This window comes from Engystomops pustulosus, chromosome 6 (assembly GCF_040894005.1).
Source record: "Engystomops pustulosus chromosome 6, aEngPut4.maternal, whole genome shotgun sequence".
NCBI lineage: Eukaryota > Metazoa > Chordata > Amphibia > Anura > Leptodactylidae > Engystomops > Engystomops pustulosus.
In genome coordinates this window covers 128,589,364-128,616,820 of record NC_092416.1, presented here as the reverse complement: position 1 = coordinate 128,616,820, position 27,457 = coordinate 128,589,364, and the positions used below count along the sequence as shown (strand labels likewise).

Below are 27,457 nucleotides of genomic sequence, written 5' to 3'. Positions count from 1 at the left end.
TAACTCTGCGTCAGAATGTTTGGCGCGCAAACGATTCCACGAAAGCAATGCACCTTTCTCATGAGCCCACATCCATTTTCCAAATGTCATGCCCCCTTGTTTGGACAAGTCGGAAAAGAGCCAAATAAAAGTCTTAATGCCTTGATAAATGTGGTGCAAGGTGTTTTTTTTGTGTCACAATCCATTTGTTGATTTCACCTAAAATGTTTAAAAATGAGGTAAAATTCATGAATACATTTGAAAGCCAGTATACATGCCAATGACAGCTCTTACAGTAAACAATGTATGACAGAGAGTAGTCCACTTGCAACATTTTACACTTTTGAGGTAGCAGTACTGTTCTACACCCTCCTGTAATTTGTCATTTCACTGTGGCGATTGCATGAATTTTACTAAAATATACACATAGTACAGTAGTACAGATAATACATTATATACCCCTCCTTTACCATACATATACAACTTACACATCACATATACTGTTTCCAATTGCAATAAAAAAAAGGTTTTCACATGAAGGAATTTGCTCATACAATCTACAATCTTTTAGGGAACAGTCTACATCAGTTTGCAACTATCTTATAGGATATCATGCTCAGCACTATTGCAGAAGTCTAAATTCAGTGTGAATTCCCCCTGTGGTCCTGCCACTGACAAAACCAATATTGGATGTATCCCAAACCTTACTTCTAGGTTTCCTTTAACATTCATATAGCATTTCCAAATACAGTGATACTTTAAAAGGTTGCTCCAAAACACTGGAACATAAGGATCTTCTCTATAAATTACAGATATAAATAAATAAATGAATCACAAAACCTACAGGGAGGACAGCTGTTAGGTCTGTGTGCTGAGCCTGTGTGTATTACTTTATCCTACGACTGAAAAAAGAAGTAATATAGTCATCAAGAATAGTTCAAACTTTCATTTTATTGGAGGTTTTATGCAGAACCGTAGTGAATGACTTACAGATGATTCCTAGTTATAGCTGGTAACTTACTGCAATGAAGATCATTGTTAAACCTTGTTCCCAGTGCAAACCAAAATTTTGAATTTGTCACAAAAAATATTTGACTGGAGATACACTCAAAAAATATACCAGTTCCAACTCACATACATATTCAACTTAAGAACAAAACTGTAGATCCTATCCTTTAAGTGACACAGGGACTACCTGTATATGGTATGTAAAGCACATCAGCAACACAGTGGCCTTAAGAATAAAAATGATGATAGCTCTCACCCAAAAATAAATAAACCCTTTGAAATTTAGATATTCCCACTTCAACTCAATGCAATTTACATTACCAATTTACGTTGGCCATTAAAATAAAATCATGGACAATCCCTTTAACAGCCTCTCACTATAATGTGTGTTATTTATAACCTAAAGGGTTGTCAAGGAATTAATATTTTTATAGAAGGCTGGGGGCAATTTAAATATAACAAAAAGCTTATACCTATTGTATATACTCAAGTATAAGCCAACCCGAGTATAAGCCAAGACCCCTAAACTTTGACACAAAAACCTGGAAAAACCTATTGACTCTAGGATAAGCCGAGGGTGGGAAATGCATTAGTCACAGCCCCCCCCCTAGTATATAGCCTGCCAGCCCCCTAGAGTATATAGCCTGCCAGCCCCCTGGAGTATATAGCCTGCCAGCCCCATGGAGTATATAGCCTGCCAGCCTCCTGGAGTATATAGCCTGCCAGCCCCCTGGAGTATGTAGCTTGACAGCCTCTGTAGTATATAGCCTGCCACCCCCTGTAGTTTTTAGCCTGCCTGCCCCTGTAGTATATAGCCTGCCTGCCTCTGTAGTATATAGCCTGCAAGCCCCCTGTAGTATACAGCCAGCCCCCAGTAGTATATAATCTGCCAGCCCCCTGTAGTATATAGCCAGCCAGCCCCCTGTAGTATATAGCCTGGCAGCCCCCCAAGTATATAGCTTGCCAGCCCCCTGCCAGTTCCCTCGAGTATATAGCCTGCCAGCCCGCCCAGTATATAGCCTGCCAGCCCCCTGCAAGCCCCCTCAAGTTTATAGCCTGCCAGCCCCCTTGAGTATATAGCCTGTCAGCCCCCTCGAGTATATAGTCTGCCAGCCCCCTCGAGTATATAGCCTGCCTGCCACCTTGAGTATAAAACCTTCCTGCCCCCTCGAATATATAGCCTGCCAGCCCCCTCGAGTATATAGCCTGCCTTCCCCCTCGAGTATATAGCCTGCCTGCCCCCTCAAGTATCTAAAAAGTTTACTCACCTTCCGACACTCCCTGCCACCCATGGCGGCTCCGAAATCGGCTCCCGATCCGTGGCAGGCATCATGACGTCAGCCGCAGGCTGACATCATAGTGTGTGCCGATGTCGGGACACACACATTAGAGCGTCAGCGTGCGGCTGATGTCATGGAGACTGCGACGGACCGGTACCCGATATTGGAGCCACCATGGATTCTGGGAAGCGTCGGAAGGTGAGTTAACTTTTTGGGGTTTTTTCTTGACTTGAGTATAAGCCCAGTAAGGGTTTTTAAGCACATTTTTTGTGCTGAAAAACTTGTCTTATACTCGCGTATATATGGTACTTCTTTCAGCGCTCCTTTCAGTGCACAGCAATTTAAAGCCCCTTCCCCAGCTGTGTATGAAAAATATTACTTCCTGGACAACCCTTTTAAAGTGAAAACTAGCTTTTACAGTATATGTTAGATTTTATGGGGGAGATTTATCATACATCAGTGCTTCCATGACAGCTTCTGATCACCGCTTATGGTCACGCCGAATACATCAAGAGGCCTTGGCCTCTTTTCAGGCGATTCCAGTGCAAAATGTTGCATTGTAAGCCTGGCTTTACTCATCATGTCATCCGAATGGTAAAAGTGTACAAAAATCTGTGTACGGGAACAGAAATGCAATGAATGTACAACTGGAGAAAGTATAGTGTTCCATTAGAAGAATCATACAGTGTCATATGTGTGTCATAAAAGATAGTAGCAGCCACCATGGCAACTAATTTCTAGAACTGTGTGCCAATTTACACAAATTAGGGACAGCTGCACCAATTAACAATGTTATTCACAGAGAAGTCTCATAGCCTCATATTAAGGCATTTCTCTTGCTAAAGTTTACTTTTTTATTTCTTATTAAGTATTCTGGGAAATATGCAAATATGCAAATAAGTTTTCCAGGATGGGACAAGGAAAATTATTTGCATATTTCCCAGAATCTCTTAGTGAAGTCTCAACACGCCTTAATTTGAAAAGTCTTTGTAAGTCAAAAGCCTCTCACTCAGCGAAACCAGTTCCCTACACTGTACTGAAGAGACGCATCTATGTCCAAACAGTGCTGTCTATAGTTGGGAATCTGTTCCGTTTGAAATAGATATTCTGGTTTAGCTTTTATCCCACATCATGTCATTAGGCTTCCTGAAAGTCATGCTTGATGGTGAGGAGGCTGCCTTGCAAAGTAGCAAAAGAGACATGGTTTGCCTCGTCCAATCCTGTAAACTTTATTTGCATATTTCCTAGAATCCCCCAGTGGAACATCAATGGCTATAGATCTCCACCTGCCTCCAAGGCAACCTTTATTTAAATGGCGCTGGCAAAGTCACCAGCGGCATTTAAATGGCTGCAACCACGCACCGCCATTTTGGGGAGGGTTTATTTTCCCCAACAACGTCATCGAGAGTGACTAACCTCCCCAAAATGGCAGCAAGTTAAATGGAAAAGTTTCAGTGCAGTTTGAATCTTTGCTCCTCCTAAGAAGTAGTCCTTTCAGTGTTTGACTTTAATGCACACCTTCCTCTTACCTGTGCCAAAAACAGCTGGCACCTATGGCATCATTGGCTCTATTAAGTGGTCAGTTTTTAATAAATCAAAATTCTATTTTCTTAGCCACAACCCTTTTCAAAACTTTTCTACTACCTCTCGCCGCACAGTGGCTAATCATCATCCTCTTTCACACCTTGCAATACGTGTCTGAAGAAGGTCTATAGTAAAGACCGAAACGTGTCTTTACAGGCAACATGAGGCAGGCAACGTTATCATGTATTAGGTGCAGATTCCCCATCAATTCCAAACCTTTCACTGGAGAAAAAAAGAATCCTAAAGGAAATTGTGGGCCTTCTATTGGATAACATATTCAACTCAGGAAAACACATTTCTGCTTTGGAAAACTTTAGTAAGTCTAGTCCAGGGGACTGAAAGGCAACTGAATAAAAAATAAAAAAATAAAATTTAACCATTTTCTACCTCCCAGCCCAGCATGGCCAACAAAAGAGGTGACAATGGGACTTCCGGAATGGTGTACAGGACACCACAAAGCCACTGGTGTGGAGTGAGCAAAGCGGTCCTACATTCATCCCACATCCTGTACATAACAGATAAAAAGTCATCTAATAACATTAATAATAATAAAACATTCTTTATTTCTATAGCACCATCATATTCTGTAGCATTTTACATTTCATGGGGGATACATACAAATAAAATAACACATTACGAAGTAATAACATAACTCATAGTATAAGTCATATGGAACAATAGAAGTGAGGGCCCTGCTCACAAGAGCTTACAGTCTATGAGGATGAGGGGGTGACACAAGAAGTAAAAGAGATTGTATAATGATCCAGTCATCCTTTATAAGGGAACAGTATAAAATAATTTAATAAATAAAAATTCTGCTACTTGAACCAGTCATCAGCCGCCATCTTATTTACAGAGGTCAATCGGACTGCAGAGAAGCCTGGAACTTGGTATAAATCTGGTGTTTCATGGATAACAGATGGGAGGAGGACACAGGATGGGTTAGTAAAAAGAGAGTTGAAGTCTCATCCAGTTACCCTATGCATTGTATCACCCCTATATATTCTCTTCTGTCATCCTATACATTATGTCTCCCCTATATATTCTCCTCTGTCATCCTATATATTATGTCTCCCCTATATATTCTCCTCTATCATTTTATACTTTGTATCTCCCCTATATATTCTCCTCTGTCATCCTATACATTATGTCTCTCCTATAAATTCTCCTATGTCATCCTTTACATTGTATCTCCCCTATATATTCTCCACTGTCATCCTATACATTGTATCTCCCCTATCTATTCTCCTCTGTCATCCTGTACATTGATCTCCCCTATATATTCTCCTCTGTCATCCCATACATTGTATCTCCCCTATATATTCTTCTCTGTCACCCTATACATTGTATCTTACCTATATATTCTCCTCTGTCATACTATACATTGTATCTTCCCTATATATTCTCCTCTGTCATCCTATACATTATGTCTCCCCTATATATTCTCCTCTGTCATCCTATATATTATGTCTCCCCTATATATTCTCCTCTATCATTTTATACATTGTATCTCCCCTATATATTCTCCTATGTCATCCTTTACATTGTATCTCCCCTATATATTCTCCACTGTCATCCTATACATTGTATCTCCCCTATATATTCTCCTCTGTCATCATGTACATTGATCTCCCCTATATATTCTCCTCTGTCATCCCATACATTGTATCTCCCCTATATATTCTTCTCTGTCACCCTATGCATTGTATCTTACCTATATATTCTCCTCTGTCATACTATACATTGTATCTTCCCTATATATTCTCCCCTGTCATACTATACATTGTATCTCCCCTATATATTCTCCACTGTCATACAATACATTGTGTATATATAGAAGAAGCAAATGGTTTTGGAGCTACGTGCGGTTGCGCTATTAACCAAATTTGGAGATGAAGGATATTAAGTAAAGTAGATAAGGCTGAAGATGAGAATAATTATGTGTATTTTTATTGTTACAGCAGTAAGAAAGTCCAATGGTAACGCGTTTCGGGATAAAATCCCTTCGTCAGACCATAAATGGAGTTGGGGACCGGCAAGGCATAGATGCTGCTGATTCCTCAAATATATATTCTCCTCTGTCATCCTTTACATTGTATCTCCCCTATATATTCTCCTCTGTCATTCTATACATTGTATCTCCCCTATATATTCTCCTCTGTCATCCTATACATTGTATCTCCCCTATATATTCTCCTCTGTCATCCTATACATTGTATCTCCCCTATATATTCTCCTCTGTCATTCTATACATTGTATCTCCCCTATATATTCTCCTCTGTCATCCCATACATTGTATCTCCCCTATATATTCTCCTCTGTCATCTTATACATTGTATCTCCCCTATATATTCTCCTCTGTCATTCTATACATTGTATCTCCCCTATATATTCTCCTCTGTCATCTTATACATTGTATCTCCCCTATATATTCTCCTCTGTCATCCCATACATTGTATCTCCCCTATATATTCTCCTCTGTCATCCTATACATTGATCTCCCCTATATATTCTCCTCTGTCATCCCATACATTGTATCTCCCCTATATATTCTCTTCTGTCATCCTGTACATTGTATCTTCTCTATATATTCTCCTCTGTCATACTATACATTGTATCTTCCCTATATAGTCTCCTCTGTCATCCCATACATTGTATCTTCCCTGTATATTCTTCTCAGTCGCATACATTGTATCTCCCCTATGCTTATATATTCTTAGTTGTCGTCCTATACATTGTATTTGTGTATTTCCGCAGCCCCCTATCCTCTCAGCATCTTTCAGTGGTGCAGACCCCCAGGCATAAGACAGTGTTAGACTCTCTAATAGACGGGCACTGCGCATTACCGCCTCTTGTGAACAGAAGGTAAGCCTCTCCTGCGATGCTGCTCCGCGCTCTTAGTTTATCTCCGCTTTGCCCACTTCTACTTTCAGACTGCAATCTTATCAGCCTCCATGAGAGGCGCTGTGCAGCGGTGTGAGCGCCTTCTATCATTCACAGATCTTACAGTGGGCGGGGCCGCGTTGTCAGTCAGACACTTGGAGGGGCGGGGCTCCGTGACAGCGTGCTCGGCCTTGCTGTCAGTCAGTGAACTCTGTGGGGGAGTGGCTCTGCCGGCAGTCCCGCCGTGGTGGGCGTGGCGAGGATGTGTGTCGGTCGAGGGAGGCGGGGCTAGCGCTGCGCTCAGCTGGTGCAGCCTGTTCACCTGCAGCTCAGAGCGGGGGAGAGACCGGGCGGCAAGCGGCAGCGCCCGGGGGCAGCGGAGCCTTCACACCGGCAGCGGGACGTACAGGTCTGGAGGAGGACTGACATCCCAGCAAATACTGGGGGGCAAGCTGGACACTTGGCTGCTACGAACAAGAGTCCTGTCTGGGTGCAAGATGCCAGGGGTTCTGCTGCTGCTGTTGGCTCTGCCAGGGGCACTGGGGGTAAGTGGGCAACCTCCTGCTAGGGTATTGGAGTGTGCTCTGCAGTGTTAGATGTGTATAACACACCCTGACGCCTCTGTCACATCCCTCCCAATGGACATGTAGAATGAGTTCACCTGCATGACTGGAAAGGGTTAACTCAGGAGGAACCTACCGGCCCGCGGAAGAGACCTGCATTTGGAGCTGGGATCGCCTGTACCTGGGCGTGGATAGAAAGGGTTAACTAGATCCCTGCAAATTCCGGTGCATGTAGACAAGACTTTACTCCGCATCCTTGTCATGATGGGAAAAGATGCCTGTAAAATGCATGGATGGAAAGGGTTACTTTGCCAGGAGCTAGGGATGCTTCATCTCAGTTTGGATGGATGGAACTGTCCGTGGTATTGACTAGAAATGAGATGGTTAACTCCATTTACACATGCCAACTGCTGATATGGCATGGCTGTGCCCCTGTAGTGTGGATATTTGGGAGAAGTGTAAGGAATTGGTTGGTTGGTAGAGATACCTGCACCATGATACCTGGGTGTGTATGTCTCCTGTGAGAGTTAAGGGTTAACTTGGCAATGCTGGCATGAGCATTACAACCCTGTGTGAATGAAGGGTACACTGGGCATGTGCCTCTTTTTCCATGGAGGCTGCAGAAGGGCAAGGCTGGCTCATTGCTGATTTATATCACAGCGTGTCCCTGGAGGTGGAAGTTCAGAGTGGGGCAGGCATGGCGCTCACTATCCTGGACTGAAGGAGTCTGGATAGACTTCCCATCTATTAGAAGGAGCAAGTCACTGTAACCTGTGGAGGGCCAGTGTGAGCACCTACATGCCCCTTCTCTAGTACCTGCTGATGTATTCATACTGAGCACAGATACGTGTGGGTAGTGGTGTCAGACTCATCCTAGCACATCTCTCCCATCCCCACACTTAGCTATAGCAAGATCCTCTGGAGATCTGCATTATCCTGCTTTCTGAATAAATGATCAATATGACAAACAAGGCACATAATAAGATTATAAGAGCATTTTAGGAGCCCCGTTTAACCCCTTCATCTACGCACCTGTACTATGCCTAGGACATATGAAGTCAGTGTATTGCAGAGAAGATCTATGGTTTACATCCATCTTTGCGGGTTGTAAAGATAGAAATCACTAGCCGGCAATTTGCAGAAGTTAATAGATTGACCAGTTGCACAAATGCAGGGCAGACGGAGGAAAAAGCAGCAGGGAAATGTGGTAAAGATTTTCTGCTATTACAAAGACTGAATGCAGAAAAATAAACCCTGGATTGGAATCCTCTGCAGATTCCTCAGCCGGCTGAATGGAATGGCAGTGATAAAGATGCTGCTGTGTTACCACTGACACAAACATTTCTGTGCTTTGCAAAGTGTCAGCGCGCCTCCACGGTCTCTATAGAGCACACATGTCCTGTGACCTGCAGTGATGCCTGCCAAGAATGTAACCCTTCAATTCACTGCCATGAGAAGTGGCCGCACACAATGTGTCCTGTCACTGAAGCACAAAGATGTTGGGTGTCCAAAGGGAAAAAAAAAATCTCTACTTAGATAAAATTATGCACTTTTTGACTGAAAGTCCTGCAAAGGGTTTTGGATCAAACCCTAAAAGCAAGATGTCCCTCTCAGTAGGCTGCACAGATTTCTCCTCACTGGAATTTTAAATGACACTTCTCCTCTTTGCTTTCTTCTGAAATCCTTTTCTTTTCTGTTCCTCTCTGGTTCAGTGACCTGAGCCGGCTAAGCTGTGGGTACTACACAGATACTGGATAATAGCCGCCAGCCTGTCCATTCCAAAAATAATAAGAAAATAATTCCGGAGCAGAATATTAGTGACATCTGTCTTAAGGACCCAGGACATCTGCGTGAATCCTGGAAACCTGTAGCCTTCTAGGTCACTGCTGACAGTTTGCCAGCAGAGATGCAGGATCAATATGTGTGGCATCAGAACTTAGAAATGGAGTGATATCCTTACTTTATTACAAGTTTCAATAAATGTTGTATATTTCAGTATATGGAGCAGTAGGCTACAACTTGTGGCTCACCTCAACCCCCAGCATGGCTTCACTGGAGTAGGGCAGGCTAACACTAATGTTTATTTCCTCTTATTTTGTTCCATAATGGAAAGTTACTAGGGTGCTGTGCTGATGACTCCTCCAAACGTGACCTACCTTCCCGCATTACAGTTGTGGTAAGGAAGGAAATGTGTCAGTGGGTATCTTAAAGGTATTAAAACATGGAGCAAGGGCAATAAAGTTCATTCTTGCCCCAGGTTAAGAAAAGTGTAGAGATGAGCATATTACCTCCCCTTATACCCTGCTATTCTGCTGCCCATCCTTCATGGATTGGTAGCCTGCAGTGGGTGCAATCTATCTACATATACAAGATGGCATCAATGGAGCTTCCTGTAGTTGGTTATTAATATGTAATTGCTCAATCGAGACCCAGTAGAACCGTATCCTACAGTTTATAGCCACTTACAGTTTGAGACCTTTCTGTTTAGTGATATCTGTCGATTATGATAGAGTAGAGCTGTTTGGCTTTATTACCAGCTGACAAAATACCCAGAGTTAGCAATACAATGATGGGATGCACTGAATAGCACGGAGGTAGAGAGGCTTTTTAGGCAAGTAATAAACAGCTGGACTGGTAGCATTCTGCTTTTCTCCACTTAGCGGCTGAGATGTACTTTTCATGATGTTATGAAGACATTCAGTAAATTTAGTACACTTAGCTCTGCTTGCCCTTATTCTAGTGAAATAATGCATGGTACTGGATTTATGTCAGAACAGTTTCAGCACTGGACAGCTACCTTTTATACATCACTACACTACAGCCAGCCAAGGCCTAATGTCTCTGTAGTATACTATTCTATATATATATATATATACTACATTATGTATCTCCAAACGTGACTTGATAATTTGTTTTTTACCTAAAACTCTCAATAAATCCTGACCTGGGGGTTATAGTTTTACAATATGGCCATTGGTTTCACACCACCAATAGGAGCAAATAAAATCCAATTCTATATATCCCCATCAGTTGGACCTTGTAGTATTATACTTACTGCTTGTCTGTAGTTTTACACTTACTTCTTATGCTTTTAAGTAATAATAATATTTATTCTCTTTTAGAGAATTCATGTTTTCCCTACCAAGGTTTGCACATACAGATGTAGAATGGTTGAATTTGTGATTTGCTACTTTGTGTGGCTAGTGCATTGTAATAGGCGATTATGATGATATACAGTGCCAGTGTGTATAAGAGTTGATAGAAACCATGCTCTAGAATTACGGTGGTAGTCTTTTAGAGAGAAGACTTTATGGCTGGATTAGGTTCACCTATACAGGTTTACTTTTAATGTCTGACAAAGTCAGCTTCCCATTATTATATAAGTATGTCTATCTCTACTACATCTTAACAGGACATCCATTCTGTTACCTTGATGTTTTATTACATAAATCAAATTATTAAGCAAATATCATACAAAATACCGGACCTATTCAGTCTCTATGTGTAGTGTCTCAGCACCATAAAGCTGAAATAAGGTAAATCCATATCTGTGAAGTACCCAGCGTTTCACATACAGCACACCTTTCTCACAGCAGCTTTTGAATTGCAGTATTTTTTTGTCCCTAAATAATAGCACAAGGGAAAGATATTTTTTTTTTGTATTGCAGTATATTTTTTCCCTAAATAAGAGTGTGGAGGCTGTTAGAGCTAATCAGGGTCATTATACTCTTCACTGTCTGCGACTACATATTCCATCCCCAAAGGCAGATTGAGAGCCGCTACCAAGGAGATAGGCTCTGAACAAATACTTGAGGTCTTTGCAAATTTCAGATGAAATTTGGTGAAATCAAATCTCTGATGTTTCTCTGAGAAGGTCTCTTGAATTTAACTCTCCTGTTACCAAAAGCAGGCAGATAATATAGGACTATATGAATGCGGCTACATATTTACCTCTGAAATATTCTGGGCTTATCAGTAATTCAGATTGTTTATATTCATCTTAATAGCTGCATATGCAGCAAATAAAATATATTCAGACTTTTGCTATTACGCTATGTGTTGTAGATGTAGAGCTGAATATGCCACATACCTGTTCTTTTGTTGTAGAATGAAGTCATAGAAAATCTACAATACATTCATGTAGAAATACATAATAGATGAACATACTTTTTCTTATATGTTCATAGTACTACTTGCGTTTGTGTTAAAACCTTGCCTGAGGCCACCTGAACACCACTGCAGTCTTTAGGTCCATATTTTAAGCTAAAACCAGGAGTGGCTGCAAAATATGGCAGAAATGTTAATGTATCCAATGTACTTTTCTCTGCATTGGTTTGTCTAGGTTCACGGTCTTGGAAATACTGATAAAAATAATGTTAAAATAGACTTATTCTGCTTTTGTAGGTGGTTGCTTTTTACTTTACTGTGTTGATGTAGGAACGGTGTTACTTCTTAAAGACGATCCTTACCTCCGGAATCAACCTCAGTTAAAATCCACTTATTTAAGTTCTGTTGGGTTTTTGCTTTAACCCCCTCCATTCCTGGGCACTTTGTGCTGTTAGTTTCAGCACCCAATATGCTCACTAGGCTCCCTACTGTTAGGTGGCCCAGGACCACCCACCGGCAGAGTCTGAACTTATGGAACTGGTTTCTCTGAGACTAGGGAAAAAATTCCAACTGTGCCGGAATTTATGGAGCAGCAGCTATTGAGCAAAGCAAAGAGTTGGAGTTGATGGAGGTGGTAAAATATTCTCATTAAAGGGAACCTGTTACAAGCCTTTTCTCAACTAAACCCACATGTAGGGTACTAAATATTCTTTTCAGTCTTATTCGAGTGTCAACTATCAGAGTATATAAAACACAATGAGAGGCTGGGTTACTTCTGGTGTAGTTTTAAAGATGAGAATATTAATTTTAAATAAGATATGAATAGATAAAGATCCAGTCTTAATTATGTCTTTGATTGGCAGTATAGCACGCAGAACTACAATCTTGAAAGCTATTCTTACCAGACATTTCAATGAGAGCATTAGTTTAGTGGTGAAAATTCTGCTTATGAGTTTCATTTAAAGAGAACCTGTTATCAGAAAGGTCAGACTGACATGTTGATTTAAAAAATGCCTTTGTCATGCATTTGAATAATTCCAGGGCTTTTTTTTTGTTTCTTTAACGTTATCAGGCTCCCTGCCAGCAGTGTGTGGTGAGTCCCAGGGGGAGGGGGCAGTTCTAATGAGAATTAGGGGGGAAGGAGCAGAGAAGAGCCTGATAAAAGTGCGAGGCCAATAAGTGTTGAGTAAATATTGAGGAAAAGATGACCTGTGCCATACGAACTGCCCCCCCTCAAGTCTCACCACACACTGCTAGCAGATGCACCCCAAAGGCATATTTGAAACCACCATGGCAGAGGCTAAAGGAACCTGTCATTATGTAGAAATTACCTTCATGGTGGCAGGTTCCCTTTAAGCTTTGTTCTCCAGCAAAAGTATTCAGGCTTTACCTTTCTTTCTGTATTCATGTCTGGATGACTGCTCTGCACCTCTCTCCTTGAACACTGTGTTTTGTTGCTGCTGTGCTAAGGTTCTGCCATGGTTAGTTTAGGGTGTGGGTAACTCTTTTACTTTTTCTCCTACTGATGTAAGCTGTAAGCAGCAGTGGTTTGATATCTAACTGGGTATCAGAAAGAATATGACATGACTTTTCAAGCTGTCAAATCCAAGGATGCCTCATGTAGAAGGCTAGGAGCTCCAAGAGCCTCATGAGACACTGGTTATATACCTCACACAGATGATCTATAACATCAATATGTATTACCCATTATTAATTTATATAACATTTCATCAGTGTATGATAGAATGTGTAAACTTAGTATGTCAGTTAACATTTTCTTATGTGCAAGATAACTCATTGAGAGCATCATCTAAAGCTATTCACTTTTTTGGCAACATTCATGATAGCAAGATGATCTTTGGGAGTTGCCTGTACATATCTAGGGATAGATTAGATATTTAGACAGACTGCTATCCTTGATGTCCATTTTTTGGTACAAATCTGCCACTTTAAAGGCATTGAATTAAATCTGAATTGTTTCTGATTCACTTCGGACGAATTTTGCTAAATAATGCTGCCATTCATCCCAGAGCTTAGGGAGGGGGGACCGGCGAGGGATTCCTAAACAAGTAACAAAATGAAATTGGAACTTTTCCAGAGGAGATCTATATATATACCTATTTCAGGGAGAATTGGAGCAACAATGGTCCAGATCAAATATATTCGGACCCCAACAGAATCTTTTGAAAAATCTGCTGAAGTCTATACAGATTGAATCCCTGATTATGATTTTCTCATAATACTTTGGCACATCAAAGTTAGCTCTGCTACATATATGTGTATATATTCCAATTCTGTGCACCTGAATATGGATGAACTGCATCACCCAGGTTATTATCTCAATATATTATATATAGACAGAGCTCCACGGTACCCGGCTAGTTGTTTGAGGAGTAAATGCAATTCTGGGCACAACTACTGTTCATATTTTCTATGCATTTATATTCAGTGATTATTCAGAATACATCCTACTATTATTATGGCTGTGTGCAGTAACTATTGCTGCTTCCCCAAGGCTCGCTGCTTGCACACATTGCAGTACACAACGGATGAACTTACTGTAACATATTCCTAAAAATCCTTCTAATTGCTCCAAATACTTAGACATGGTTGTGGTTCTCTGTCTCTAGGTATACACTGGGAATGTAACCACAAAGCACAGCTGTACGCCAGGCTTTTCTGAAGAAGGTTACACAGCCCTCGTATCACCAAGCATCAAAGAGGGACAGAAACTACTAAAAGGTAAGCAAAGGACAAACAGAAGCAAGCATTTTATGTTAACCTTGTCACTCCCCGAACTTGGCTATCTTATCTGTCTTTTCTGGAGACAATTTATGGAATGAATTTGTTATACGGATGATTCACATTGTGAAGCTTACCTTGACTAATAAATGGGAATAGATAGACCTTGCTGTGGCATCTTGTGTATTCCCTAGCATTGTGTTATTCCAGAGGGAAGGCCACAGTACAGATATCTAAAATATACCTGTCTATATTTCAGAGATAGGGTGCGGTGGGGGTCGGAAAAGATAGTCATTAACTTGTTTCTGATCTCGTCTGAGGTCATATGGCAGACGGCTAAGGGGTGGGGCTTCATCAAAGAGGTGGAGCTTGATATTATTTGTCTCTAAGTGTAAGGGACGATTATTATGGACTATTCATGTAAATTAGTAACTATTTTACACCCGCTTTTATCTGTTAAGCTTTACTACTATGGGAAAGGTTGCAGGACCTGAGTACAATGAGAAGCTCTGCTTTTATGCATTAGCAGATTTTTTTGATACCTTCCATATCTCTGAGAGGGTCAGACGTGCTTGCTATATGTATAAGTCATATTATTCATCTATGTATCAGTGAGCGAAACTCCAAGCAACAGTAGGATGTCACCTCATAAAGTACAAGGATCAGCTCTTAGGATTAATGGGATGTTTTTTTTTTATTGTTTGTCTACCGAGAGAGAGAGACTGAACATATGTTTTAGCAAATGGACCAATTCTCTGAGGACCTGCATGCTGAGTTCAGTTTTTTAGTACACTAATCTGCTGGCATTATTTTTCTTTCTGAAAGACTCCAGGGCAGTGATAAGGTGTTAATGGAAACCCATTATCTGCATATAGTATGCAACCACTGGATGAGCAAAGACTGAATCCATCCACTAGTTTCATTCGGCATTAATGGCATATGATAGAAGGGGCTCATGTCTCAGTGGTGGTGCAAAACCTCGCTTTACATTGTGTTATGGAATAAAAAGGATCACTTACTTTTTTTCACTTGAACATTTTGCAGTGCTTCCTTTTTTCCATTTTATATTACTGAGAACCAGGAGCCCGGCCCTATTCGGCGTGCACCTATCATTGTGCCTCTTTGTGTGTTGTTTGGACTATCCTTAAGTATCTATCTTTCTATCCATCTGTCTATCTATCTATCTTTCTATCCATCCATCTATCTATCTATCTATCTATCTATCTATCTATCTATCTATCATCTATCAATCTATCTATCTATCTGTCTATCTATCTATCTATCTATCATCTATCTCTACAGAACTAACTTTGTTCTGATATTTTCCTATGTAAATAGGATATTTTCCAACGTCTTGTATTTCTTTTGGACCCTGGGCTCCATGCCTTTAGCTTACTTAGTGACATAGAAGTACACGCAGATGTAATTTTCCTATGGTGCCCAGCTAGTGGCCAGAGTTCTGAAATATGGTTCATCTATGATTTAGAGGGAAGACTTGGATTATTGCAGACTTGCAGATTCTCTCCACGGCTGGTGTTCCAGTTCAGCGCTGTGCTTCTACCTCAAAGGATTTAAAACAAAATTAAAATGTCATATGTACAAGACAAAATACTCTGAGAGATGACATTGTAATTATTGCCAGTAGGTTGTTTTTGCACTGCAGGAATAAGGACTTGAAGACATGGGTGAATTGGGGGGCTGCAGTAACGTCTAATAGTAATGTAATAAAGTCTTTCATTTCTCTTGAGATTTGTCTTCCATTTATTTGCTAGTCTGTTGATATGGTAATCTTCTGTGCCAGACTTAGAGCCTCGTACTTGTCCATTCTCAAAGAGCATTATCTTGTTATTCTAATTTCCTCTACCTCAATACCACTCATAGAAGCATCTACTCGTCTAGGATCAAATTGCTATTTATTTGGCAAAAATTCTGCAGCCATTTACCAATCAATACCTGCCTAGATAGTTATATTGCTTAAACTTCTATAACAATTTGATAATATTTAGTTTTTTCTTCGCTACATTAAAGGGAATGTTTAGGATTAAAAAAAGATTTGTTCTATTAATGGTCCATCTTCATGGTGCCAATTAAGTTTTGGTCTTATTATCAGAATATAAAATATAATGTACTATATACATTTAAAGTATTGCACATGGTGGTGATCTATTCGAATAAAGATGTTAAAATATTTGAAAAAAGCACAAAAAGTTAAAATATGGGGAAAAAATAGATATACAAGTATTTTACATGGTTCCTGCATTGTGATCGAAATCCTGCACTACTGAATACCAGATATTGAAATTTTTTATGTGACCAGTAGGGGCACTGTTGCCTCCTGTAGCTCTCAAAACGTACAATTATTTCACCCTTTTTATAAATTTGCATTACAGTTGTACATGGAAAGTCATTGGAACAAACTGTATATATATATATATATATATATATATATATATATATATATTAATATTAACTTAAATTAATTGATCTATAAATCTTTTTCTGAATTTATGTGAGAACTAAATAAAAGAAATAAATATTTTATGTATTGAATTGGATCTCAAGTACAATAATGCCCAGCAAGTGTAGAAAAGGATATTGCCCTGTGTAAGTATTATGCTGAACCCCTAATAAACTAGGTAGTATGACTGGCCTCTTGGGCCCACGGGAGCAATACTGCAGACAATTACTGATACAGCACACAATAAACAGCTCTATATTTCAGCTTCGGCTTTCAAGGGGAGGGAGTAGTTACCCTCTCGAGAATAGCTAAGGATGACTGTAGTGTACCCTTGGAGGTAATAATTAAATTAATTAGTAAAATTAATTTAAAAAGCCTCTTACATAGAAGTAACACAATGCTTGTGGGTAAAAATACAAACACCATATGCATTGGTGTATATACATCAATGTATATAGTGTGCCATCTTCTTATTAAATGGGCTATTCAAAGATTTGAGGCTCTAGTATAAAATAAAGAATTAACCTATACTCACCCATTACATTGGCTGCCTCTCCAGTGCCACTGTTGTGGCACTAAGTCACTTAGGTCATTCAGATGTCTTCTGCTACCAATCTCTTAACAGTCATGTGATCATTGTAGAGGTCTTGTGATTGATATATGTAATGGAACATTTGGGACCGGATCCTTTCTTCCTCTGTATTTCATGTTTTGCTCATTCTGGACTCTTATTTAGCTTTTATTGTTTATTGTATTTTATGTATTGATAGATTTAGCAAATTGCTTAATTCTGCTTAAGAATCACACCTTGCACATGCTTCTAATGGCTCTTTTACATTGGCGTTGTTTTTCACATCCATGGTTCAGTGATTTGCATGGATGCCCCACAAAGCCATTTCACATTGGCTTGTATTTTCAGTAATCCGTTGTCTGTGGAAACAATTATGAAACATGTCCTATTTTTTTCATGGATGCGGATCGTGGAAAGCAATAGTAGTCTATGGCTCTGGAAAAAAAAATAATCTGTGTTTTTCACTGATGAGGCTGATGATGTTTTCAAAGCAATGTTAAACCATCATTTTTTGTGAACAACACTAATGCATCACAGAGACAAAACAGAGGAAGAAAAGCGGAGGTACTATGGAGACAAAATGCAACAGTTGCGCAACTTAAGCTGAGCAAAAACGCCAATGTGAAAGAGCCCTTAGCTTCTTTATCCTGACGCTGGGAGTAGTGAGCTTTTGTTCTTGTCTGTCTTGTCTACATTAAGTATTAATCTGTTTGTACTATTTGTCATGAGGAATAAAGAATTAGTGTATGTACTAAGTGAAAAAACCCTAAGGTAGGGCCCAATGTATGCAGAGAATAGTAATATAGTGCAACTGCACAGTCATATTTTTACTCTTGTTATGGTGTTCGTGCTCTCTGTGTTTTCTGCCAAATCTCAGGAATCGCAGTACAGGATGCTAAATTGTAGTCACTTCACTGAAGCCAATCCTATAAATCCACACCCTGTGTCCTCAATGTTCCTTCTTGGAGCAAGCATATTTCATGGTATGGTGTTGCTAGTATATCACAAAGAATTATGTGTATCTAGCTGTGTCATATTGTCAATTTTAGTGCATTTGGCACTGTTTATAACAAACTGTGTAATCTGGAGGATGCATGTGTGTAGATAAACTATCCTATGACACAGTCCTGTAGAGCCTTTCTTAGTCTGCATCTAACTGACACAAATTGGAGCTAATGAGGATTCATCCCCACTTCATCTATACTAAAACAATCAAAGATATCCATATGAAATTCCTGTTTTTTCACTTTTTAATTTTTAATTTGTGATGAAATGGAAGTATTAACTTGTGTGGGCTCTTGGTTGCCTATACTACTACTTGACAAAGATGCCTTTAAGGGAACATGTCACCAGAGACCTCAATTTCACTAAAGACAAGTTGTAGAAGCCCATTATAGCTGCATTGAAAATTAATCTTTCTGTCTTTTCTAAGTATTTGCATAACAATATAATTGTGTTATAACTAACCTTAACTAACCTTAAGTAACCTTAACCCTGACAGAATCCTCTGTGTAGTCCTAGGGGTTGGGCTTTGTTTTGGATGCATTTCAAAAAACAACATGTCACTTGTCTGTGTTGCAGACTGCGGAGCTCTTGGCCCCCACCTTTGTGCTCCTGTACAGCTCCTCCCTCTTCCACTGATGTCAGCTCACCAGGCAGACAGGTGAGCTCTGTGATGAGGGATGAGTTATACAGGGCACAAAGCTGGGGTCTAAGAGCTGAGGAGTGAGTAACAGTGTTTTTTGAAATGCAGCCAAACCATAGCCCAACCCCTCGGACTTAACAGAGGATTCTGTAAGGGTACAAGGTGAGGTATAACATGTAATTCCCGGTACCGCATTGGATAGGGCAGGTGCTATTCCTGCCCTTCTTTTCAGTGGAAGAACTGAAACATCAGTGGATGAACATCAGCAAGGTCAGCGCCACTCACTCACTGATATCAGTCCGTCTGCATACAACTACACACGGCCAGTTACTTGCAGCGTGGAAAATGCACAAGTTTGTGTGCTTGAGCCCTAAGAGAGTATATTCATACATGTGCAGGGAAGAAACGAGGAAGAAACAAGTCAAATGGTCTCTGATAAAATATATGACAACGTTCAATATTATGACATGTACATTTCTCATACATGACATTTAAAAAAATAGTATGCTAACACATTCAACCACAGAGTCACATGTTTCAAGCAGTTTGCAACAAAAATATGTCATTTAGTTTTTTAGATGCTTTTACAGCTAATAAACAAATGATATCTTATCAGCAGCACAGTATGGTAGAAGGATGTGGCCTCAAAAAAGGGGGCATGTCCTTTGGATGAAAGGGGTGTGGTTCAACTAAGGCAATAAATAAAAGGTATAAAATTAGGCCAGAATGTCTTCATTCAAGCAGATTTAATCATTCAGTAATAGACTATAGTAGTTTTGTGTGGTATAAGACTTACTCTTTGTTAACTTTGTTTTTGGGGAAAACTTTGGAGCAATTATGTAAAACCATGCTCTTACAATGAAGACACACCTTTGAGTCATTAAAGTTTCCTAAAATTCCTTGTACACATGATAAATATGATACTATGTATTTTAGACACATCACAATAGATTTATATAGTAAGCAGATTGGGAATATGCCCTGATTAATAAACCCAAATCGGAATCAAAATGTTCTACCTATCCTTCCCTCTGATAGTACGCCTAGCCATCCTTATCACTGAGCACAGAAGGATTTTCCCAGACGCCTTGATTATGTCTTGTTGCTTTAACCACTCTACTGAGTGACCCCTTTCATGTTGTCAACAATTCAGTTCTTGCTCCTGATCCCTTCCTCCTTTCTCACTGTGGATTCCATAAGAAACAGAAGTACTGCTCTCTCAGCAGAAAGATTTCACACACTAGAAAATCTCAGTTCAAACACAAGACAGCAAGAGACTTGAAACGGAATTGATGAACGCGAGCGTGGCGTCTGTGTAAGCAAAACCTTGAGGTCTGGCTGGCAGTCTCTTAGTGAGAGCTCCACATTTCCATCCTGTGGGGCTCAGGGCTTGGCCTTGCTTTGTGTATAAGTGACTAATCACACAGTCTTACCTAACTTAGCTCTATCAGAGAGCGTGGCTGCTCCATATACTGTACTTCTGTATCACACACCGATCTTAAAAGGTACAACTGATATTAAAAAAAGCCATGTTGTTATATATTAATGAGTTGTTTCATTGAAGCAGTTTGGGACCCATGCCAGTTTTTAAAGTAAATGTGTCCGGCGGATTTGCTGCCCTGTCTGAGCGCTAAATGTGAAAGAGGGTCAGAAGCTGAGCCTTGTGATATTTAGGCTTATGTGATTTACATCATGAAATAGAAGATACTGTCAGGACTCATAGAAGAGGCAGTAGGATTCTGAGAGATTTCATTATACACACAAGTCACTCATTATTATCCTACCAAGATTCATTACCTTCACATTAGAGAACTTACATATCTATATCAGAAAACATTAATTCAGTGATACATTTAAAAGACATCTAACATCAGGTAAACTGATGGTAGACTCCTATAATTTACCCATTGATTTTTTCTCATTTTTACTATATTCTAGAACGGCTCAGTTGAAAAGAAAAAGATTTATATCAAGTCCCCGGGCCCTGGGGGCTCATAATTTATTCATGCCCCTATAGCCAGGTCCCACCTGTGTAATGTGCAGGACTTTTTTTGCTTGCAGCAGCTAACAAAGAAAGTTACCGCGCCAATGTGCAAGATTTGCAGACTGCGTGTTACATAGGCAGAACCTTGGCAAAGGGAAGGGAATAAAATCTGCCCCCAGAGACCCCCGATGGGAAATTTGCTAATTTGATATATGAGTCTCCCATCATAATATTTGATGGTAGATGTACTTTAATAAAAGTATCAGCCATTTATGTTTATTCCACATTTATTGAAAGAAACAACATATACATGAATAAAATAGGTTTCAAAATATGAAGGGTGGTCTCGCAGGACCCCAACACTTGAGCATAACAGTATTGAGATATTACAGAGTTGTGAACAGTAGAAATGGGCTGAAGTGATAAGCAAAATAGTAGTAAGTATTTCCTGCACAGGTTTTACTGGTGAGATAGTAAACCATGTCAGACAGAGGGGGACAAACCTGACATAACTAGACAGACCAGACAAGGACATGGGGAGGAGGAATAAGGGGGGGTGTAGAATGGCTTCCTGATCAACTCTCTGTTTTATTCAATCAACTTTATTCAGTATTCAGTCTGACCAGTGAGTCCCGGGATGCCAGTCTGTCCCACTCGTGGCAAAGGTATGGTGAAAAGAGAGAAGAGAGAATGTGTAAATCCCACGGGTCATTGGACTGGCTGCAGCCATGGGGTAGTCCGTAGGTGGGGATGGGTAACATCTGTCTCCACGGATACCCACTGATGGATGCCCGATGATAGTGCCAGTCAACGAAGCTTATGGTCGCTGAGTGATATAATTTGGGGTCTGGGAGGCTCACTCCCCTGCAGTTTTAGGTCTGGCCAGAGTAGCATAGCTGATTCGGCTTGTCCCCCCCCCCATACAAATCTTTGAAAGGCTGAGCGAAGGCTAGTGAAGAAGGATCCCGGAGGGCGAATTGGAAAATATCAGCCATTTAAAAAGGGGCAGTCATATCTCCTGGCAGGTCTTACGTATAGAACTGCAGATAAAGATACAATCCCCACTGATTTATTTAACTACCTATACCTCTGCTATATTTCTATAGTTTACAGAACCACAAACCTGATCTAATTTGCCCCTTTGGATTAATGTGTAAAGAGCTAGTAAAAAATATTAAATGTCTAGTGCTGTTTGCTTGTGTGGTTTTTCCATTATTCCCTGGCTAACAACAAGTTTTCGTTGGGATTTTTGAAATAAAGGATTGAAGTTTAGTATTTGGACTTGGATACAGCTTCAATATTTCTGCTGCAGTCTCATTGGGTATGTAATTAATGTGTGCCGGCCTATACTTATTTAGCTTTAGAACTGTTGGAAGTAATACGGCTCTATATGTGCTTCTTATTTATTGATGAGTAATGACAAAGCGAACTGTCCCGAAGTGAGCAGGTGATTAGACGCCGGCGCTCTGAAGATATACCTTGTGGTTTATCATATTTTCCTGAGTCAGCTCCCTAACATCCTAAAAAACATAGAGCGCTCCAGGAGGAGCCATTTACAACACAGTAATTAACTTCTGTATGATAAATGAGGAGAGGGGTCTTGTGGCATTCAGCTGAGAAAAGATTTCATCTAAAAGGGACAATACTAACTAGAATACCAAATACTCGTCTAGTTTATCCATAGTTTTCTGAAATCCAAAGGAAAAAGAAAAAAATATATTTGCTTTTCTTTGTAATTATAGATGCAGACTCTGCACCTTCTTCCTTACAGCAGTATGCTAAGTACTGTCAATCTGATAACCATCGTGTTGTTCCCAAGAATAATTTGTCCTTTTTTTAAACATGTTTAGAATATTTCTGGTATGATGCTCAAAATGCAGAAATTCCTATCATCTGGAATAATTGTAATGCTTGCATACTGCATAATAGTTCCAATATCCAATATCATGGATGGAAAGCATTGTAGCAGAAATGGTTTAGCATTACTTCTATATAGTTTGGTAAAATAAAGTACAATGTGCTACATTGTGACTATGTATCTGTAATCTAATTGTATACAATCTGTAAAGGCAACCCTTTATCCCTGGCAAGTATGGAATCCTAGCAGGATACATAATGACTAAGAGCTTTGTTTTTCACTATAGCATTGGCGCACTGAAATTACATACCCTGTTACAATATCTCTTTTGCCTATGATTGGGCCACAATGAACTTCTGTATTATCATAAATTTGTTATTGTAGTTAATAATGTTAAAGGAAATCTACCCCTGGTTTTAGCTTTATTCAACCTTAGTGCTGCAGGGTAGCTCCCAGCACTGCAAATACAGCTATACACTTATTAGGAGCTCTGCTCCTGTAGTTTGATTAAAAAATAATATTTAATCTTTTATTTGTATATAAATCAAGTGGAAGGGCTTTGGGAGGGTCATCAGCACCCCTCAGGTCTACTGGTCTCTAGCTCTTACCCATCCTCCATAGCCGTTCCACTTGATTTAGGCTAAATTCACACAAACGTGTGCCCACTGTATGGTAACACGGCAGGCACATGGTGGCGCCCGGGAGAGGAGCATAGATCGGCTGTATATATTAAAAAAAAGTCCAGTTTTTGATTTTTTTCTGAAGAAGGCAAAACCCCATATGAGATGGATGTTCACAACCCATATGTATTCCTTCATAACTGCAAATATGGATTCATAGTTTCATTGCTCTTACGGTAAACAATCACATTCTATTGTAAAATTATGGTTTATGGCCTTGCTGTACTGTCCCTCACATGCCAGTTATTAAAAGCATTGCTATTGAGGCTTTTAGGCTAGGAAGATACTAATTTTAATAGGTTATTTTGTTGCCTCTGATACCAGTGGTTCTGAAATCAAGTCCCATCTAAGACACATTATAACATTGTCTATAATCTTAACAGCCTTATCAGTAGTAGTAGCCATATCAGTGTGAGTGCTAAGAGGAGACCATCCCTTGAGTTATAAGGGTGGGGAAGCATTTCCTGTTGTGTCTGAAACAACAAAAGACCCAAGAACTCCCATAGGATGTCAAAAGTCTTCATTGCATTATATAAGAATTATTTTTCACAGTAAGCTTTCATTTATAAGTATAATTTTAATGTTATGTTTACACACAGTGTCAAATACACATAAGGGTTCAGCGGAAGGAAATAATCTAACTCACTTATTGCCATAAATGTTTTATGAATATTACAAGACTATATCATTTGCAATGAATAAAGTGTATTTTTTTCACGATCCACAGGATGGAAGTGGAGTCACATTTCAAAGGACTCTTCCTTCCTGCTGGGTCCCCAGGCCATAAACCCTGTGCTTAGCCGGGCCCTGATTAATTACATTTTATAACTTGCAATTGTGCCAATCAGTCCATCACAGTAGAGAGGAGATAAAAGCCTTTTGTGAGCTGTGAAAGGTAACACGTTATTTTTGGATCTGAGGATCATCCGTCAAGGTTAGTTTTAAAGGCACAGCTGTCAGCCAAGTTCAAATCACCTGCTGATTGCAGGGATTAGCGGCAGAGCCATTACCTCTTCTCCACGTTTCACAAGAGCAAAGGAAGTGCCCGTCCCTGCCCTGATTTTTTTCCCTCTACTTTTATGTCTTCGAAAAATTTCACTGCAAAGACACATATTTGTTTTGGATTTTTTTGCGGGACGTGGTTTTATTCAATGTTGAGGCCAGTGACCCTTACACCTTGACTGGAGTATTAAAGCTGACCACAAGGATGTTATTTTGGTTTATAATTAGTAGTTTTTGGGAGAATGGTGGGTACATTAAACAAAAAATGCATGACCCCCCTTAGTTGTCGTAATATAATACTGAAAACATTAATGACATCTTATTGATATCTATTTTTATTGCAAGATCATGTTACAGTTGTTTTTATAGATTAGAAGCAAAATCTAAAAGGGAACTTTGCCAAGGCTACCTCTTTCCGTTTAACACCAGGGGTGTAACTAGGAGAGGCTGGGCCCCATAGCAGACTTCTGAATGGGTCCCTCCCTTCGCCAGGTAGTCTTCTTATCCCAGGGTGGTTAATAATAATAATAATTCTTTATTTATATAGCGCACACAGATTACGCAGCGCTGCACAAAGCATTTCAAATTGGTCCCTGTCCCCATGTGGCTCACAATCTAAACAACCTACCAGTATGTTTTGGAGAAACCGGAGTACCTGGAAGAAACCCACGCAAACACGGTGAGGACACATATCTGTTTCAGTGACTGCAGACCACATGGGGGAAGCAGACAACAGGAAGCTAGAGATGAGAGATTCCTAGTCCATCTGTATCCTCCCTCAACATTACTTATCTGAGTTCCCAACTCAGCTGTGTATTGTCTATGTACACTCACCGGCCACTTTATTAGGTACACCTGTCCAACTGCTCGTTAACACTTAATTTCTAATCAGCCAATCACATGGCGGCAACTCAGTGCATTTAGGCATGTAGACATGGTCAAGACAATCTCCTGCAGTTCAAACCGAGCATCAGTATGGGGAAGAAAGGTGATTTGAGTGCCTTTGAACGTGGCATGGTTGTTGGTGCCAGAAGGGCTGGTCTGAGTATTTCAGAAACTGCTGATCTACTGGGATTTTCACGCACAACCATCTCTAGGGTTTACAGAGAATGGTCCAGTAAGCGGCAGTTCTGTGGGCGGAAATGCCTTGTTGATGCCAGAGGTCAGAGGAGAATGGGCAGACTGGTTCGAGCTGATAGAAAGGCAACAGTGATTCAAATCGCCACCCGTTACAACCAAGGTAGGCAGAAGAGCATCTCTGAACGCACAGTACGTCGAACTTTGAGGCAGATGGGCTACAGCAGCAGAAGACCACACCGTGTGCCACTCCTTTCAGCTAAGAACAGGAAACTGAGGCTACAATTTGCACAAGCTCATCGAAATTGGACAGTAGAAGATTGGAAAAACGTTGCCTGATCTGAAGAGTCTCGATTTCTGCTGCGACATTAGGATGGTAGGGTCAGAATTTGGCGTCAACAACATGAAATCATGGATCCATCCTGCCTTGTTTCAACTTTTCAGGCTGGTGGTGGTGGTGTCATGGTGTGGGGAATATTTTCTTGGCACTCTTTGGGCCCCTTGGTACCATTTGAGCATCGTTGAAACGCCACATCCTACCTGAGTATTGTTGCTGACCATGTCCATCCCTTTATGACCACAATGTACCCAACATCTGATGGCTACTTTCAGCAGGATAATGCGCCATGTCATAAAGCTGGAATCATCTCAGACTGGTTTCTTGAACATGACAATGAGTTCACTGTACTCAAATGGCCTCCACAGTCACCAGATCTCAATCCAATAGAGCATCTTTGGGATGTGGTGGAACGGGAGATTCGCATCATGGATGTGCAGCCGACAAATCTGCGGCAACTGTGTGATGCCATGATGTCAATATGGACCAAAATCTCTGAGGAATGCTTCCAGCACCTTGTTGGATCTATGCCACGAAGAATTGAGGCAGTTCTGAAGGCAAAAGGGGGTCCAACCCGTTACTAGCATGGTGTACCTAATAAAGTGGCCGGTGAGTGTACATATTATGTGCAGCACAATATGTATATAAATGTGCACATTCACCATTCTTTAGTGTGTCAGATTGGATACTGGGGCGCCCTGACACTGTGGGCCCCATAGCAACCGCTATGGCTGCCACCACTGTAGTTATGCCCCTGTTTAACACATTTACCTTTTGCTTAGTTTTGGGAATGTGTTACAACAATAATGGTTGGGTGATATTGGTATGGAAGAAAATTGGTATGGATGCACAGAGCATGTGCATGCTGGTCTGTAATTGTTTATAATATCTTTCATGTTGAATTTTAAAGATATGGGCAGGGGAGCAGAATATTCTTATTTGTCTAGGGGACTAGTAGCTACTGTTCTATTTCCTTGGTGAAACTTAGATATAGAGATATAGCTTGCAATGGTAAAAACTGCTAAGATGTAGAATATGATCCATATAATACTGTTACTGCTTGTAACAGTAACATGTAATAGCATTTCACCATATCCTAAAAAGGTACAGGAATCGGCAGGTACACTTAAATGAAATAAGAACTTATTTACACTGAAGTTTACAAAATAGTGAAGTAATTCTAAAGAGCTACATCCCCACTGACCTGGCACTTCTGGAAGTGATTTTGTTTGTGCTGTGTGAGAGAAGGATTAATGCATTTGGACTTTGATAAGCACAGTCGTCTGGTTCATTGTGGATCTAAAGCAGGTAAAATGAAGATAGAATGTGTAGGATACAAAGTAGTAACAGTGTTCTCCTAATCGGTATAACATGGAGCAGATGTACTGTACGTGTCTCAGCCCAGAGGGATTGCAGGTAATTAATTAACCTGTGGGGTAGAAGCCACTCAGTGCTCTGGGTGTTTCAACATCTCCCCAGGAAAAACACATCTTACATTTACTCTGTGCATTTAATAACAAATAGACGTTCCATAAAATGAATTTGAATTGGAATGAAGTTAATTTACTGTAATCTAATTAACATAAGTTACCATTTGCTGTTTGCTTCTTAGTTGTTTTGAATTGATTTCTGTAGATTTTTTATGCCATTACCGTGGGTAGGCAATTTAGGACACTAAACCATTTAAAAGTTCCTATGT

General features: G+C 40.2%; 1 protein-coding gene across 1 annotated transcript in view; it reads left to right on the top strand.

Moving 5' to 3' along the window:
* Positions 1-7,011: 7,011 nt before the first annotated feature.
* CDH4 (cadherin 4) overlaps positions 7,012-27,457 on the top strand; it is a 512,453-nt gene continuing 492,007 nt past the window's right edge. Inside the window, exons 1-2 of the mRNA XM_072110989.1 lie at positions 7,012-7,279; positions 14,035-14,146. Of these exons, the coding sequence (XP_071967090.1) occupies positions 7,232-7,279; positions 14,035-14,146 (160 nt within the window). The 5' untranslated portion in view covers positions 7,012-7,231. The remainder of the gene's footprint in view (positions 7,280-14,034; positions 14,147-27,457) is intronic.